Source organism: Balaenoptera musculus, chromosome 5 (genome assembly GCF_009873245.2).
Source record: "Balaenoptera musculus isolate JJ_BM4_2016_0621 chromosome 5, mBalMus1.pri.v3, whole genome shotgun sequence".
Lineage (NCBI taxonomy): Eukaryota > Metazoa > Chordata > Mammalia > Artiodactyla > Balaenopteridae > Balaenoptera > Balaenoptera musculus.
Window position 1 is genome coordinate 5,171,028 of NC_045789.1, and position 15,212 is coordinate 5,186,239.

At 34.6% G+C, this 15,212-nt stretch overlaps 1 protein-coding gene across 3 annotated transcripts in view; it reads right to left on the minus strand.

Moving 5' to 3' along the window:
• Positions 1-15,212, minus strand: part of FSTL5 (follistatin like 5) — a 768,953-nt gene that overhangs the window by 49,298 nt on the left and 704,443 nt on the right. For all 3 annotated transcript variants that reach the window (XM_036853815.1, XM_036853816.1, XM_036853817.1), the window contains one exon: positions 12,864-12,988. In XM_036853815.1, the coding sequence (XP_036709710.1) occupies positions 12,864-12,988 (125 nt within the window). The remainder of the gene's footprint in view (positions 1-12,863; positions 12,989-15,212) is intronic.

The window sequence follows — 15,212 nt, forward strand, 5'->3', positions numbered from 1 at the left end:
GAGTTTATAGCTGGTTTCAACATTTATTAGTTAAGTGATTCACCATATGTAGAATAGGGATAAAAATTTATGTAGCTGCCAGTTTTAAATGAGGCAATGCATAAAAATTCTTAGCTCACTGTCTGGTAGAGAGTAAATGCCCAGTGTTTCTTAATTACTATTAGCATATTGTAAAATAACCATAGTAATAAGAACAAAAACTACAACTAAGCGATACAACCTGAAGAGATGTATATGATATAGCAACTCAGAATTGACTTCAGAAAATCAGACTGTAGCTTCTACATTAAAATAAAAAAAAAAAAATTATAGGGGAACACTTTAAATGACTATTGTATGTAGGACAATAGGAAAGTTAGACATTACTGATGAAACTGTTAGACAGTATGAATAAATGGTAGTGAATTTCCTGCATTTCCAGAAATTTTCTCATACCCGGTCCACTTTTCCTTAACATTCTCATTCCTTAATTTCTTGCTAAAATTTGAACTCTTGATTTATTTCTGTGCATGTCTTAGGAAATCTTCTGGAGTTTATCAAAATAAAAAGAGTGAATATTTTTAAGTTATTTATATTATAGTCTTACAAGAAAAACTTAAGGTTACTGTTTATATTTCACTTGTATAAATGAATTCCCTGGTGAATTTGAAATTTTAATAATGCCTTTATGAATCAGAAGAAAAAATACAATTTATTTCGCTCCTGTAAATCCAAATATTATGGTGGTTTGAAAAGTGTTTTCAAGTGCTTTGAAATTTTAAAAGATGGTAAAATGGATCATTTTGAAATTAAATAAGTGGTAGAAGTACCAAAAGGGTTTTCAATGTATCTTTTTTTTTTTTAACATATTTATTGGAGTATAATTGCTTTACAATGGTGTGTTTGTTGGCAGGGCACAGATTGGATTCAGGACATAAAAAAATGTATTAAATAGGTTAATGTAACTCTAGTTTCATGAGGTCACTGATAATGATGATACCCATACAGTATATTCCTTAATTCACAGAACATAAAATATTAAATTATAAAAATAATATACATCTCAAATGACTGTTGGCAAATGGTTTATCTTCCACTCTATTTCTATTTATTAAAAAGTCATTTGTGTCCAACAAAATCTCTTTGAATTAGATTTCATTATTTCCCAGTGTGAATAAAAATTTGGATGGAAGTAGAAGTTTTTTTTTTATGTCAAAAAATGTCAAGCAAGTTAAGGCTTATGCAAGAAATCAGGAAGGCATATCCAGTCAATATTAAGATACATGTATCTATGATCTATTAAAATATTTCTTAACATCATCTTTCTACATAAACTAATAATTTATGTTCAAGCCATTGTCATGCATCAATTAAATGAGTTTGGCCAAGCTTTTTTTTAATTAGAAATTATTCAGGGTTCAAATTACTCTGTGTATTTGATATAAATACAACAAAGTTTTTAAGCAGAATTTAAATAATGTATACTTTAATTAAAAACAAAAGCAATGTTTCCTTTCACTCAAATTGATGAATAATCTTGATTTACATTATTAACGAAAAAAATCTAGGTTATTTTCGGATTTTCTTGGCTTAGTTACATAAATCATCAGCTACTTCCATAGCATATGCAAACTCAGATTCCCTTTTGTTTCAAAGAAACTAAAAGGTATATTTATGTATGCAAAATTACATAAGCATAAAAATAAGTGTCTACATCATGGCAAAAAATGAATTACTATAACTTTACAGTGTTTTTTTCTTAAAAATCAGTTGTCAATATAGAAAAAAATCTATATATTTCATTATTCCCTCCCCCTTCAAAAAAAAAAAAAAAAAAAAAAAGGAAAGAAAGGTAACGTTTCCATAGTATTGGAAAAAATTCAGCTAACCTCAGCCTAAACAAATACAGAGGAGATTTTAAGCATACCTAACCCAACAAGTAGTTTTAAGAGTTATTTAAGGCAACTCTCATTTTTATTTCCCCTGAAGCTATTTCTACTCATTTTGTGAAGTCTGTATACCCTATATCACACTGATGTAAACACCAAAGGATAAAACCCTGGCACTGTGATGTCTGTTGCCTAGCATTCTTAATATACTCATGGGATTATTGTGAATATGTCTACTCATGACATGACAGATTAGACTTAATAGGAGATTTCTCCGTATATCTACTAATTTGGTAGATTTTCCCACTACAGTTAAATGTAAAGGCTCTCTGACATCCTCTTCGTGTACTTCAGTTTTGCTTGAACCATATCTTAAAGAACTTTAAAACCTGACATGGGGCTTCCCTGGTGGCGCAGTGGTTGAGAGTCTGCCTGCCAATGCAGGGGACACAGGTTTGAGCCTTGGTCTGGGAAGATCCCACATGTCGTGGAGCAACTAGGCCCGTGAGCCACAACTACTGAGCTTGCGTGTCTGGAGCCTGTGCTCTGCAACAAGAGAGGCCACGACAGTGAGAGTCCCACTCACCACGATGAAGAGTGGCCCCCGCTTGCCGCAACTAGAGAAAGCCCTCACACAGAAACAAAGACCCAACACAGACAAAAACATAAATAAAACAAAAACAAAAAAAACCCTGACATGTTGCTGCAAGATTATTTTTCAAGAGATAGAACACTGTAACATAACAAGTGAGCATCCTTAATTTGAAGGGAAAAAAAGGAATCCATTTGTCTACTTACTCTTTGATTGACCCACACTAATCAATTTCTTTTTCCTACATGGGTAGGCATAGTGAGGCTACAGCTACAGATTTACAACTAAATTAAAATGGCGCATAGGGCTTCCCTGGTGGCGCAGTGGTTAAGAATCCGTCTGCCATTGTGGGGGAAATTGGTTTGAGCCCTGCTCTGGGAAGATCCCACATGCTGTGGAGCAACTAAGCCTGTGCTCCACAACTACTGAGCCTGCATGCCTAGAGCCCATGCTCCGCAACAAGAGAAGCCACTGCAATGAGAAGCCCATGCACCGCAATGAAGAGTAGCCCTCGCTCGCCCGCCACAACTAGAGAAAGCCCACGCATAGCAACGAAGACCCAATGCAGCCAAATAAATAAATTAAATAAATAAATAAATAAATTTATCGGCTTCTCTGGTGGTGCAGTGGTTGAGAATCTGCCTGCCAATGCAGGGGACACGGGTTCGAGCCCTGGTCTGGGAAGATCCCACATGCCGCGGAGCAACTAGGCCCGTGAGCCACAGCTACTGAGCCTGCGTGTCTGGAGCCTGTGCTCCGCAACAAAAGAGGCCGCGATAGTGAGATGCCCGCGCATCGCGATGAAGAGTGGCCCCCGCTTGCCACAACTAGAGAAAGCCCTCGCACAGAAACAAAGACCCAACACAGCCAAAAATAAATAAATTTAAAAAAAAAATGGTACAAAATATTAACTCAGGCGGATTCACGATAGTTTTTACAACCTCAAATCGCTGTAAAGACAGAGAATATCAGTGTCCCTAATGTTATCCATCTAAAGAACCCTCACAACTACCACTAATTTTACATTTTAAATAACTTTGCTAGGGACTTCCCTGGCAGTCCAGTGGTTAAGACTCCACGCTTCCACTGCAGGGAGCGCAGGTTCCATCCCTGGTTGGGGAACTAAGATCCCACATGCCACGCAGCAGAGCCAAAAAGAAAAAATAAAGTAAAATAAATTAACTTGCTTATGTGGCAAGAAAAAAGAAAAGAATGTGATGTATATATGAAATAAGCATTTTAGCCACATTCACAGAAACTTTCTGAAATGTTCTACTGACTTCTATCATTAATTTACACATGTGTTCACAAAGATACAATTATTTATTTAATAGCATTTCTTTGTAGAGCCACAGTAGGAGTCTTTCATTCAAAAGGGAGGTTTTTTTGGTATGATACTTGTATTTAAAATTTTAACATTTTAATAAAACATTTCTTCAAGAAAAATTCATGAATTCATAAAATTAAATGCTATGGTAAAAAATATCTTCTTCCTCCAACAGAAAAATAATATATCCACTTAAAAATAGAAAGAATTAGAAAGATCAATACGCATTATTGTTTTCTATACACATTTTATGAGAACTAATATTGCTTTATCTGCTTGGTTCAAAATATCGCAGTGTAATCTATTATAAACATATGAAATAGGTCCTGGCAATATGCACATTAGATTCACATAAGAAATTCTTTAAGTTCTCAGGATGAACTCTGCCCCCCTCTTGTGAAGTAGTGCATTGTATCATAACTTTTGATGTATTTCTTCATGCAACTTAATTGTTATCTTAGTCTGTTTTTACTACTAACAAAAAAACCCAAGTAATTTAAGTGGTCATATTGTTTACTCGTTTAGGGTAAAATAAGTTTGATTTGCCATTTGCAGCAAAATCCCAAATCATACATGACAGAGGGGAAAAAAGTATGTGGAAATGTGCTATGTATACACCACAGCTGTCTCCTAAGGAGAAGGCTGCCCTGTGTTTTACTGAACACTTTGGTGAGTTAGCTTAAGGACCTCTGAGGGCAGAAGCAAGAGCTATTTTACTTTGCATAATAAAACTCAGGAGGCAGATCTGCAATGTAGAGTGTTTCTAAATTACATGTTATTAGTGCTCCATTGATTTCTTCAGTGAGAAATGCCATAGAATGAATCTAGTTAGAGGCTTTTATTAAATCCTGGAGCTTGGCGTCTACTTATAATACCTGTACAAACTTTTTATTTTTTAAAAATAAGGAAATCCTTATATTTCAAACAGAGCTTGCTTTTAAATCCACCCTTATTTCCCACACAACAAAAATATTACATAGCTAATATGGGATAGTAATCTGACCAAGTGAACATTCTGTCAAAAGAGGGGCTGGCATACTTGATTCGTCCACTTTGGGCTCTTTCCTTACTAGGCTCATATAGAGCCTGTTAATACTGGGCAGAGACCAAGTGGGGAATCAGACAAGATTCTCTAACTCAAGAAATAATGAAGATAACAAACTGAACACACACACACAACACTAGGCTACAAGCAGTTGGTGATTTTCTGTCTAAGCATTTTACACCCATGTATGGGCTGTACCAATATGCTAAAGAAGGTGGGAAGTACTGCTTAAGATAAAAGCAAATCCAGTAACCATAATGAAAAAAGAAGAATGGCATGACAGGTCAAAGCTTGAAAAGTATAATGTGTTTACTTCTTTAGAAATAAGATGAAGAAAGTTAGCACGTGTTATGTAGAAGAAGCTTTGCATCCTTGTAAGAATGCTGGAGGGTTTACCAACGATGAATTGCATATGCATGTGCATACACACTCTTAAAAGTATATAATTTCTTTAAAAAACAATCTATGACTGTCTTGTTTTTTAAGATAGTGCACAAGGCTCTGAGAATTTAGGGAACTGAGAGGTCCTGACAGTCTAGAGTTTGTGTTTTCGTAGAGTGGAGAGGGAAGGAAGAAGCTCAGAGAAACGGGAAAAGCGAAGGTCATGGTTTCAGGATTTATAAGTGCTTCAGATATTCACTATTTAAGAGCATAGCTAGATAGATAAAGTTCCAACTCCTGGGATATTTAAACCCTATTTGTTTGTTAGTTTATTTCTCTGTGGGAGGAATTAGCATATAAGCATGAAGGGAGCAAAAAAATAATTGAACCTTACTGAATTGTGACCGCCAGATCTTTATCTAGGAACCGTGTTTGGAAACAATTTTAATTGTTACTCATCATGCTGATAACATACTTTTCCTAAAAAGACATGAAACAACTCATATTTTCAATTTCTGATGTGTTTGGGCTTCAATATAACCAGATAATTTTAGTGCTAAAACTGTATCTCCATCCACCTGGCCTGTCCATGAATCAAGTCACAAGTGTAGAGTTGTCTTGATATATGGCCAGCCATATATGTAATTTTGCTTTAACAGATTTGATAAAATATGAGGGAGAATGATATACTTTACTAACTTTCACTTTCACAGAATGTTTATTTTTTCCCTTAGAGAAGCTTTAAGGAAACATATATCAAACCCAATCCCTTCTTAATCATTTTCTTGCTATAACTTATAAAGAAAAAGGAGTGCTAGAGACCTCTCTCCAGACTACCATGGTGCCCGCTACGCATTATTTCCTCTTTCTTCACCCCTTGAGCGGCAACATAGCCATTGGCTGTGCAGGGATTATGGCAGATCTGACCCTGGATAAGCCCCTAGCCACTTATTGCCATATTTGATTGCAATCACTCATCGACTTTTGAGGGTCCTAAAAAAGTGACTCCAGTTACCACCTTCATCTTTTCCAGCCCACCCACAATGAAGAATAACACTGAGGTCCACTTTCCATAAGATTAATGAACTATCCAATCTGAGACATTCACTGGAACGAACTTCACCTCAGGGTATGTGCTAGGGAAGAGAGGAGTATATCAGGAAGAAATTCTTGGAACATTATTTGTTTGTTTTGGTTAGCAAGTCAACTGCAGAAGAAGACAGAGTGTGGAAACTGACATTTTCAGATTTTTATAGAAGTGCCTGTTGCTTTCAAGGTCTCCCTGTCACTGTGATTTACAGATACACACTCTATTCATCTTATTGTTTATCATGTAATCATTGATTGAAACACACACACGCACACCATCCCAACTATAACCATTAATTTTAAGACACTATGCAATCAACCAATCACCCCTAAAGAAAAATGACAATAATAAAAATATCATTTTCCCAACTGCTCCATATTCCTCTCAAGAAAAAGGAGTACTTTAAAGGTAGATTTCTAGAGAAATGTAACCCAAAGGAACAGGAGAAGTAGTTTGAAATTCTAGACAATAAGATCAAATGTGGTATCGGGGGTGACTTCAAGGGTAGGCAAGCCTTTCAAAACATCTCGGATAGCGATAATGTTACCTAAGTTGCTATCTTCCCTTTCTATATATATAACTAGTCCTGGGATAGGTACGTAAAACAGAAATGATTGCCTTCTTGTATTTACTATAAGCATCCTCTGTGCCAATTTACACTGACCTACTTGAACTGGATGAGATTAAACTCTAGTTGCACTCCAATTTGAGAGTGGGCAAGAGATGGGAGAGGCGTGATTTACAGATGCTACGAGGGTCAGACTGTAAATACATCTTTTTATATCAACTGACACCTGTTTTCAACTGTATCAAAGGTATTGTTTTAGTCAGTGAAAATTTTAAACTCTAATGAAAAACTGATGAACTCATAAAAGTGCTAACAAAAGATCAAGATGAAAAAAAAAATTAATTACATGGGACTGAGTGAACTGATGAGGATGAGTATAATTTTTGTGACTTTCTGTCTGAATTTAAAAAAAAAAAAAAAATCCCACAAGGACTCAGAGGCAAAGAATATACAAATCAATTTTCACTGCAAAGTAAAGGAGCTGTTACAGTGGAGGATTACTGGACTGAAGGTCAATATTATGACATAGTATGAGTGTGTTTCATGTTTGGTAATTGCAATCATTGTTGCTTTTGTTGTGGTCATCCATGTACAATGCTTGGTGTCAGTCTATTTATGTCTTGTAAAAATAAAATACAGTGTGTGTGTGTGTGAAAAAAAAAAAAAAAAAAAAAAAAAAAAAAAGAATTTCTATTTATAGCCCTAAATAGCCCAAATGTTAGCTGTGCCCTTGTATTTAGGTAAAAATATCTTGACGGTAATAATTTTTCTTACCTTCCAGCTATTTTTATTCATGACAACACGAAACCTCTAAGAAAGACTTCTGCTAATTGTTGTAGCATTACTTTCTGGCCTTCTTAGTGTCTTGCACTAAGCTTTATCAGATTTCCCTGCTCTGAACCACACTGGCCCCTTCTAGTTCTCACTTTTATCCCCCCTACGACCACAAATAAACCATTTGTTGGAGAATTATCTAAGATTTTCTAGGGAGATCCAGTGGAATTGTTTCTTCACTCATTGCTTGACTACCTGCTAACCATGTTTCTCTTCCTATTCTGTCGATTTTCTTCACCGCTCCAATCTTCATACAGAAATTTAAAAAAAAATATGGTAACATGATAAATTACTGTCAAACCTATTGTTTTTCACTTCTTATAGGCAAATTCTAGTAGCACCTGCACAGAAAGTTGTAATCTTTACATATATTACAAGAAACTGACATTTACATTTTTCTCTTCAAAATGGTGCCCAAAATAAAACACAATCAATTATGTAAATGTCTTTTCTTTTTGAGATTTGATCTTTAATCCAACCATTGTAACACAACCATTTTTCTGAAAACAATAAACTTATTTTTAAATTATTTTTAAATTTCTGGCTAATTAAAAAATTGATAACAAAAATCATTAAATTCCCATGCATTGGCCAGATCATAAAAATTGTAAGAGTAGTAGAACTATAATATTATTCAAATATATCTATGTACATGTAATGATATAATAACTTAATTCTTTGGATTCAAATTATGAGTAAAATAATGAAACATTTTGCTTTACATTTGTAGAGCACTTTTGATTATAAAGATAATAAATTATTTCAATTTCTATGACATTAAATAGATATAATTGACTCTTCTGAGAATTACACATGCATTTTTATTTTTAATAGTCTCTTTTAATTTTACCTATCTGGATATTTTTGTACATAGAAGAAGATAAAATTATAAATTAAAATTCTTCATATAAGAAATTTATATTTCTCAGGTCATTACAAAACACTCCTTTTGTAATGCATAATCTCTTCAACTTTAGAACTATGATTCATGGTTCATTAATGACTTGTTGAAATTTAAGGTTTTTTCAAGAAAATTTTCTATTAACTGCCAGTCTGAAAAATGTCTGTTTAGTATACATTGCTAGTTAACTGAATGCACAATGAGTTATTAATGTGAAAAATACATCATTTATTACATATTCAATGACCTATTTTAGTTAAAAAAAAACGTAAGATATAAAATGTTTTATTCTTACTTAAAAGCAAAAAGGCATATAATTGTACAGTGATTTAAATCAATGTATTTCAATAAGCATCAGAAAATCTTTTGTGTTATTAACTAAATTTCAAGTAATTTATATTTTCTCTAAATATTTAGGGGGTGGATTAGCCAACTCACACTCAGATGTATTAAAAATATCTAATATGGAGTTTTAATAACTTTTTAAAAATAAACTCTGAGTCAATAAGTATTAATCAGTCCCTTTCAGAAGCTCAGGAACTATGGGGGAGACAGGAGTGTAATATACCCTCTCTCATCTTCCAGGAAGTTTAGTTTAGTTAAACTAAACTGTATTCACAGTTGGAGCTAATAGACACCAGGCTTAAAGACTGGTTGCATGCTGGCCTTGAGTTTTTCTGCACCATCTCCTGGGCAAGCGCTCATATTCAAGAAAGAGACAAGGATGCCAGCTTTGTTCATTAGCCAGAGCTCAACACTTTAGAGAACCTTTTGATTTAGATCAAATGTATGTTGCATTGGTGTGTCTGGTTGAGCTCAGCCTAGGGCTCAGGTAATCTTCTGTTGTCTAAAGAGAAGGAATGTGTAAATATCAATAAAACCCAAAGAAGTTATTTTCACTAATAAGCTCTTATGCTATAGTATAAAACAGAAATAATGGTATGTGGCCTGGACTGTGCCACTCGGAACGGGATGGAATTCAGCTGGGGAGCTGAATGAATGGGTGGTACCAGGCCATCATTCTCAGGCGTTTTTTAAGTGAAAATTAATCTCCTGAAATTCAAATTCCTCAGGACACTCAGAAAGGTATCTACATTAGGCTCTGAAGAATTTCTACAGTGCTGAGAACTTCAAACTGTCTTAAAAAGTGACCATCTTTCCAAATGATTGATTAGTTTTTTTAAGCTACAAGTTTATCTTTTAGTATATATGTTAAGTAATTTTGTTTCTCTTAAATTCTTCAGTTTTGATTTATATTACAGACTAAACAAACCTGAAAATTATAGATAACAGAAAAAAAAAAAAAAAAAAGAAACCAAGCAGAGAGAAAAAAAAAAAAAAACGTTTAGCAAAACTGTAGCTAATTGCAGGGTAGCCCTTTCTCCAGTGTACATTATGAGTAGTTTCGACACTACTATTATGGGCAGCTTAATTTTCAAACATTATGTTACTCCAGTCCCTAGAAAGAAACGAAGTAAGCTGGTTTAAGTCACATTTGCCAATGGCAAATGGTGCTGCTGGGGCATTCAGGCTGAGATCTGTCTGACAGGAGATGTAAGTCCTTCTTCCTATTTACTGCTTCCACACACACCATTCCTGTGTGCTTGATGCCGTGCTGGTGGCCTGTCAGATCTTGTGTTAGATGCTGAGAAATCAGGTACATAAGAAATACCTTCTTCCCTCAATACTACGTAGTCTGGTTTAGGAAAGAGTGTAACACTTCCTTCTTTATTTCCATTCTTGTGAGAAACATGAATTAAGTGCCTACCAGTTTTGGGGCACTAAGGATATGAAATCCTGACGCACGTCCAGAAGTTTTTCAGACACAGGAGATATAAATTATTTGAAATGAGAGAGTAGCAATCTGAGAGAAATGCAGATTAGTGTGATGAGGGGTCAGAGGAAGAAAACTAATATTAATTAAATGCATATTATGTGTCAGACCTTCTGCCTGGCCTGGAATATACACTCAACACAATAGTCAGAAAATAGTCTCAAATTCTGTTAAAGACAATTCTTAAAAAGAGCAATTTCAGGACACAAGCCACATTTAGGTAGGAAAAAATGTTCCATGAATTGGTAAGAGAAAAGACTATATCTATTCTTCAGGTTTTCCTGATGTGGAAAAGATCCCCATTATGTTAAAAATACTTTTCATATTTAACAGTTTAGTTTTGGAAATGCGTGCTAATTTTTACTCTTACTTTTCACTTTAGCAGTAGGGATAATTACTGTGAAATGTAATAGGAATTATGATGATCATTCACATTCATTAAAATGGGACTCTATATGCTGGTAGAATTGCTATAATTTAATATAGAATTCTGACAAGTATTGGCAAAACACCTATGCATTTGACTATATATCCCTAAAAGAAATAAAGACATTTAAAAATATCCTCAAGCATACTTTTCAGTGTTTCTCACAATATATAGAAATAACTGAAATAAAATTTTGTTTTATTATGTGTTCACATTATTATACGTGTTCACATTATTTGCATGTTCCTCTAATTATTATTAGCTCCAACTTCAGCTATGTAGTAATCATTTTGACCCTCAAGAGATGTTATGTTCTGACAGCATATTATACAATACATACAGGCCCAGAATCACACATGGTATTCACTGCATCCAAAGTTAAACTCCTGCCTCTAGTAGCGATTTTACCCTAATGATCCAATTTACTTGTTATAGGGGAAAAGAAATACCCCAAATTGTATACTATTAACCATATGTGTCATAGATATAGGAATTTTGACCCAAATAATTGTGTTAATAGTGCATTTAAAAAAAAAAAAGCAAAGTTGATAATAGTATATTAAGTACAGTAACAGGGAATAGGAGAATGAGATAAATAAAAGCAAATGTTACATATTAAATTATTTATCAGTAATAATTTATCAGTAACTTGAAAATAACAAAAAGATATTTATTAAACATAACACTCAATGCCAATTAAATAAAATTTTATCCTCAATAGATAAGTATAAGAACATTATATATTTTTTAGATATCACCTCAAGAGGGGCCATTTTCAGTTTCTCTGCTGATTTCTTCAGTCTCTTAACTATTATCGTGCTTGCACTCGGACCTAAAGATTATTACTTTAATGCAAATGCAAATACTTCTCAAATATGCTGCATTTTCAATAAGTTCTACTTATTTTCCATAAAAACATGTAATTATTGTGACATGTATAAAAGTATATTATAATTTTTAATCACTTTATTACTGAGCACATAATAGGTGTTCTGAAAATAATAATCAGTTGCTCGACAAATACATTAAACTCTTTGAAAACATATACTTGGCTGTCCAAAGAATAGTTTCTATATCATATCTTGACTGTGAGCCCCAATTCTAATTTATGAATTTCCCTTTTTATTTTTGCAAGTTGAATTTTTCACTCTTTCGGAATTCTTACAACTCCAACTTTTAGACAAGATAATTTTCACGTTAATTCAAGGGAAACAAATATATACAAGAACCAAATAATGGCTCATATAACATATGTGAAGCAGTTTCCTCCCATCCAAATTCCCTTGAAATAGAGAATAAAATATTACTTTGGTTCAGATTCACTAACATTGTTAAGCAATACTTTAAATACTTCAATAAATTATCAAGAGACATAGTATTAGAAATTGTGAATATCCAGTCTCCCCCTGTTAAGTATTTAAACCACTTCTGTGAACCTTTAGAGTGATGTCATTAGGAGTTATTACTATTTTACCTCTTGTGAACACAGAGAGATATAACACGCCCACACATTTTCTCAAAGTGCAGATCTCACACATTTCATTTCAACTTACCATACTCCCTGATACAATGTTATATTCATTTCTATATGGGCAAAACAATACAAGAATGTTCTTATAATATGTTGAATAGATCTTGATGCAAGTGGCCCTCTTCTCTGAAAGGAACTCAGGCCAAGTTCAAACATCAGCATTTTGCAAAAGCCTAATCTGAAGACCTTAACAGCAATTTGCCAAAATATTGACTGTAAGATTGATTTAAAAATGCAAGCATACCTTTATAGATTCACTTCTCAATTACACATAAAAGGGAAGAGAAGACAGAAAATTCATCACTAATGTTGATCAATAAAAGTTCATCAAGCAGATGAGACAGAGCTACAGTACAATTTTGTGTATATTTGTGGTATAACTGAATTTTTCTTTTGGTGATTTCCCGTGGCTTTCTACCAAGATTAGGGAGAAATCTACAAGTCAATGCTCGTCTGAGCACTCACCTCACGTGGGTGATGAGGAGGGTGGCGGTGGGGATGAAGAAGTCATCGGCTCGGTCGAACTGCTTTCCCACAGGCTGGGTGTGGATGGTGTGGTGTGGCGCGTCCCCGCTGGCCAGGGTTATCACCTAAACACAGCACCACGTTTAGATCTTGGCCATGCAGGCCCTTAACGGGATCAGAGATGAAATAAATCTCTGGCGGTTGTTTGCACAGACTCTTTGTTTTCAACCTCAAAATTAGTACAGTGTTAAGCAAATTGCAATTCTGCGTTTGCTTATTTTCAGTGTAAAAGTTTCTAAAAGAAAAAAATGGGAAACATCTTTTTCTTGAACAATTTCTGCCTAAAAGATAAAATAACATACATATAGGTAACTTCTACATTATAAAAATGTTATTGCTATAATAAGAAATATGAAAGCAAGCGTACATATGACGTAAATGAGATGCTGGCTTTCTTTTCTTTCTTCCTTCTTCCCTCCCTCTTTTTCTCTCTCTCCCCCTTCCTCTCTCTCCCCCTTCCTTCCTTCTTTCCTTCCTTCCCTCCATCCATCCTTCACAACTTGATTGAGGAATAAATGATATATTAAAAAAAAAAAACCCCCCCTCTTATACAACAGAGTTGTAAACATAGGACAGAAAACTCTAAAATATATCCTTTGAAATATTTGCTCTTAGAAATCTTAGAATAGATTACATCATATTTAAAATATTTTCCTTTTATAAATTGAAAATAATAAATTTGAGTAAGTTTTAATCAGAGGTCTCTTCCAACTATTCATCATTAATTGGTTTTTAAAACTTTCATAGTTCATTAAAGAAAAGGTCACTACATTTAAGCTCTTTTATCCCATTTTGCATGAAATTCTATCAGTTCTTTCTTCTGATTTCTCTTACCTTCACAGCTGTCCTATTGTCCCTGCTGCACAACCATTGTTCTGTGTTAGCTTTTTAAAGTATTTTCCTGCCTTTATTTTACCCCTTTTAAATTCTTTCTACATATGGGCACCAAATCAAACTTCCTAAACTTTTGACTGCCTAAGTTAAACAGACTTTCTTCCCTCAAAACTGGGTGTCTTCCTTTGGTTTTTAGGACAGAAGGAGATAGCAGTTTTAGTTTTAGATTTCTTTTTTACCCTAAAAAGTTAATTTTTGTTCATTGCAATGAGCGTAATTTTGTTGAGCTACATTGGGAATTGCCAAGTTCAAGAAAATACAGTAATTATTGTAATAGTCAAGAAAGGCTCAGTCATGTTACAGTCACAAACCAAAAGAAAGCAGAAACAAATCTTTACTTCTTTACTACTTACTTCTTTATTTTTTAATAATAAAGATTTTTGTTTCGTACCTCTTACTTTCCTAGAGGGCTTTGGCAGGATATCTATTGTTTTTAGTATTTTTAATTCCGTTTTCCATGCGGAAAGAGCAGCCAACTACCTTGAATGTTTCCATTCATGAAAGACCTTTTTTGCCAAAACTAATCATATGGCCTCATCCAACCAAAGAAGTCCCCCCCACCATGTGCCCAGAGGAAGAGAGAAACAAAGTATGTGATAACACTTTAAAGACACTCTACATATTTTATTGATGAGTAACAGTGAGAAAGTCCTCACTGGATTTTAGCCATTCATAATTATGCCTACAAGACTTTAATAAAACTCAACAGGGGTAATAACAATGGAACTCTCTAAATTTTCTTCCCTTTAGATTGTGTAGAGTTACATAACTCTCAAGCTGCATGTACGTGTATTTGAAATTAATAATAATACTTAGACTGACAGCAGCAATAATAATACTGAGAGCTTGCTATGGGCCAGGTAACACTTAAACAACACTATAATGTGTGTATTGCACCCCAAACTTACTGACGCAAAAATATTTCACACCACTGAAGGCAGATTAACTGGACCTCTCTTCTGCGCTTGGCACCGTCCTAGGTTGTAAAAAATACAAAGCCACTTCCCCAGTTCCCCTCAGTCTGGACTTTGAGGTGTCGAGGTCCTTCTCGCTGCTGGAATTGAGCAGGGAGTGGTGAATTGCCAGGTTCGGGACTGAGCTCACTGAAGGACACAGACTGATCTGTGACGCACCTCAATCAATAAGCCCAATCTCGCAACAGTTCTGAACTCATTTCCAACAGCGTCCTGCTGCTGGCCTGTCTTTACGTGATGCGGGCTGCCAGCCCAGAGCTACCACCTCCCACTGTCACCCCATCTGGCTGGGTCCTACTTCCTGGCCAATGGAAGAACGCAAGGACTTTATTCCAAGTTGTTTCCTGGGGATATTTTCTTCTCTAATTGTTGTGCATTTACAACACACTACATACAGGTTGCAAAACTGTGCAGATGACAG